This window comes from Dipodomys ordii, unplaced genomic scaffold, assembly GCF_000151885.1.
Source record: "Dipodomys ordii isolate 6190 unplaced genomic scaffold, Dord_2.0 Scaffold75, whole genome shotgun sequence".
Taxonomy (NCBI): Eukaryota; Metazoa; Chordata; class Mammalia; order Rodentia; family Heteromyidae; genus Dipodomys; species Dipodomys ordii.
Genome location: NW_012267291.1, coordinates 6170487 through 6174073, shown reverse-complemented (window position 1 = coordinate 6174073; position 3587 = coordinate 6170487). Strand labels below are relative to the sequence as shown.

At 63.6% G+C, this 3587-nt stretch overlaps 1 protein-coding gene across 1 annotated transcript in view; it reads left to right on the top strand.

The window, feature by feature from the left end:
• Positions 1-3053, top strand: part of Snai1 (snail family zinc finger 1) — a 9832-nt gene extending 6779 nt beyond the window's left edge. Inside the window, exons 2-3 of the mRNA XM_013024308.1 lie at positions 21-613; positions 2688-3053. Of these exons, the coding sequence (XP_012879762.1) occupies positions 21-613; positions 2688-2872 (778 nt within the window). The 3' untranslated portion in view covers positions 2873-3053. The remainder of the gene's footprint in view (positions 1-20; positions 614-2687) is intronic.
• Positions 3054-3587: the final 534 nt, after the last annotated feature.

The window sequence follows — 3587 nt, the reverse complement described above, 5'->3', positions numbered from 1 at the left end:
CGCCCCTCGCCCTGGGCTAGGGGGGGAGGCGGAGGTGGACTGCGAGCTGACCCTGCCCTGTCTTCTCTCCCCGCAGAGCTCACCTTCCAGCAGCCCTACGACCAGGCTCACCTGCTGGCCGCCATCCCGCCGCCCGAGGTCCTCAACCCCAAGGCCTCCCTGCCCACGCTCATCTGGGACTCCTTGCTGGTACCCCAGGCCCAGCCCCTGGGCTGGGGCACCCCAGAGCCCCAAGAGAGCCTCAAGGCCGGGGAGCTGACTTCCCTGTCGGATGAAGACAGCGGGAAGAGCTCTCAGCCGCCCAGCCCGCCCTCGCCGGCCGCGTCCACCTTCTCCTCCACCTCTGCCTCTTCCCTGGAGGCTGAGGCCTACGCCGCCTTCCCCGCCTTAGGCCAACTGCCCAAGCAGCTGGCCCTCCACCCCCGGCTCTCCGGGGCCAGGGACCCCCAGGCCCGGAAGGCCTTCAACTGCAAATACTGCAACAAGGAATACCTCAGCCTGGGCGCCCTCAAGATGCACATTCGCAGCCACACGCTGCCCTGCGTGTGCGGGACCTGTGGGAAGGCCTTTTCCAGGCCCTGGTTGCTGCAGGGCCACGTCCGCACCCACACCGGTGAGTGTCCCTGTGCCCCCCCTCACCACCTCCCCCCCCCTCGCCCCTGCCTGGTGGTGCCTGGGGCTCCAGCTCCCTGCCAGCCCGTGGAGGGGGGTTGGGCAGAAGCGGGCCTGGCGGGGCAGGGTGTGGCAGGGTGTGGGGGGGGCCAGGGTGTAGGGTCGGCCAGGGTGTAGGGTCGGCCAGGGTGTAGGGTCGCAGGGTGTAGGGTCGGTGCCTTCCCACCCTGCCCTGCAGATCCGAGAAGGAGCCAGTGACACCTTGTTGTTTACTGCCGCACAGGATGCGCCCACCTTCCCCACCTGTGCCCTGCTCCTGCCTGGCCAACACTCTGGGGCTCGGGGTGGGGAGGGGGCATAGGGCAGGCGCCCAGGAAGAGTGCATGCCCAGAACCCAGGCACAGGGCTTCCAGAAAGTGCCGGTAGCCCTGGGTGAGCCTGTTCAGGCCTGAGGGATGGCGGAGGCTGAAGGTGGGGAATCCCCGCACAGCCCCTGCTCGCCAGGGCCCCTTCCCACCCGGCCCAGGCTCATGCCACATGGAGCGCTTCAAAACAATGCGGAACTCTGTGCTGAGGCCTGGCAGCTGCCCCTTCAGAACCTGAATGGTGGAGAATGTTGGGGAGGCATTTAGAGAGAGCCTGTGGAGGAAGAAGGCCCAGGGTCACAGCTCCGTCCTGAGACAGGCGCCCGAGGGCCACGGTTGGCCCAGGTGGCTGAACTGAGCGGTCGGGGCCAGGCACCCCCCACCCCCGTGCATTCTTCTACTGAATGCACACATAGCACAACCTGTAAAGGTCCAACAAAGGGGACTCCGTTTGGAGAGTGAGTCAAGCCCTTGCGGTGCTCTGGGGGCCCCAGTCCTGCCCTCCCACACAGACATTGTTTGAATGCAAAGGCACGGCTCCCTCAGCCCCCATTGACATGCGCCCATCCTTCTGGACCCCATTGTGTGCTTAATGGTTAGGCACAGTGGGGGGGTGAGGAGCAGGTGCACCGGGCAGTGGTGCCCGCACCTGTTCCCGCCGCAGCTGCTACCCATGGTGTGACAGGCCCTTTTAATCCGGGGGTATCGCGTGTAAGGTGCCCCCCTTTGTCCCCGCCCGCCTGGTGCTGATTTCACCCTTGCCAGGAGCACCAAAAAGGCGGCTGAGGGGTGGAGGGAATGGGGGGGTCGCGACAGGGTGCCATGTGCTCCACAAGCCTTTAGTTGACCCTCAACTACTGACAGCTTCAGCGGGGACTGGGTGGGAGGCCTGCAGCCCGCTCAGCCCCCCCCCCCACAAGGGCTCCCACCCTAAGGTGGCCAGCCCCGCCTGGCCACACCCACTAGGCCTTGGCGATTCTTTGCCAGCTGGTCCTGCATTCCAGCACTGGCCTGGAGGGATGTTGAAGGTTAGAGCAGTGCTTGGCCCCGTAGGAGCTCAGTAGATGTTTCTCTGATGAGTTTTGATTACACCCTTAGGGGAAAAAAAAACCCAATGCCATCAGCTCCTGGCTGGGGCAGGGGCTGGGCTCCAGGGTCCTTGGCAGTCTTTTGGGCTGTTCTGTGTGAGCCACACTCCCAGTTCTGGTTTTGTGCTGGCTCATGGGGATGTCTTGTGAGCGCTTACAGAGCACTTTCTGCACAGTTCAGACCTCACACACCTTGTCCAGGGCCACAGACAGGTTTGTCTGAGGTACGGCCCGGCCAGTGCTGTGGTGGGGAGGGGGGACCCCGGAAGTCTGCCCCTCTAACTTGGGCCCCAAAGACAATAAAGTAATGGCCACAAGGGCCTTGCCTTGGTCAAGGCCTGGGACCTGCTGGGGGGTCCTGGAGATGTCACTGGGCTTCTGTGCCTCAGTTTCCCCCTCCCTATGCGAGGCGTGCAGGACGATCGCCTGCCTGTGGAGTGAGTCAGTAGTCTGCTTGTGGGGCCCCTCTGCACCTGCGGGGTGTGAGGATGCTCGGCCTGCGCTTAGTCACGGTCCTGACTCCCCAAGGCGAGAAGAGAGGCCCCGGACACCGCCGTTTCCCTGGGCCATGGGACCCTCCCGGCGCCTCACCCCCCACCCCTGCGCTCTGCCCTCTCCCCAGGCGAGAAGCCCTTCTCCTGCTCACACTGCAGCCGGGCCTTCGCCGACCGCTCCAACCTGCGCGCACACCTGCAGACGCACTCGGATGTGAAGAAGTACCAGTGCCCTGCCTGCGGCCGCGCCTTCTCCCGCATGTCCCTGCTCCACAAGCACCAGGCGTCCGGCTGCACCGCGGGCCCCCGCTGACTCTCCCTGCCTGGGCCAGAGGCTCCCGAGGCTCTGGAGCTGCTGTGTGGCCCACAGGACTCTAGCTCCGACCTCTGCCCTGGCCTTGGAGGCCTTCAGTGGGAACAGGTGGCCGCCCACCCGCCACTGTGGAGCCACTCACGCAGGCCCAGGCCCGCTGGGTTTGTGCATCCTGAGCTGTTAGCTGTTAGCTGCAGCCGCTTTCCAGCTACAGAAGCCATCAGACCGGCTTTCCAGCTACAGAAGCCATCAGACCGGACCAGGACACTCCCACTCCACTCAGGGGACCCCACTCTCCCCTTCCCTCCCCCCAGGAACCCTCAAGCCACCTTCCTGGGTGCAACTATGCAGCGATCGTGGGACAGGAGTGGGCAGGAGGCCACCTAGCCTGGAGGTGGCCCCTGTGTGTCACTGTGACACCTGGTTTACTCTCAGGAACTGAGTGACAGCCCTCAGCCTGTCCTGTCCAGGGGCCACAGCCTGGCCCCAAGGCCCCAGACCCGCTCTGGGACCGACAGGTGTGGGAGGAAGATGTTTACATTTTTAAAGGTACACTGGTATTTATATTACAAGCAGCATTTTTTGTATTAAGGAAACATTTTGTATAGTTATATATACAGTTTATTGATGTTCAATAAAGTGGTTAATTTATATGTTAGCAGCATTCCCTGGCCCCGCGGGGTGGGCACTAAGGAAGGGAAGAAGGCCCGTGGAG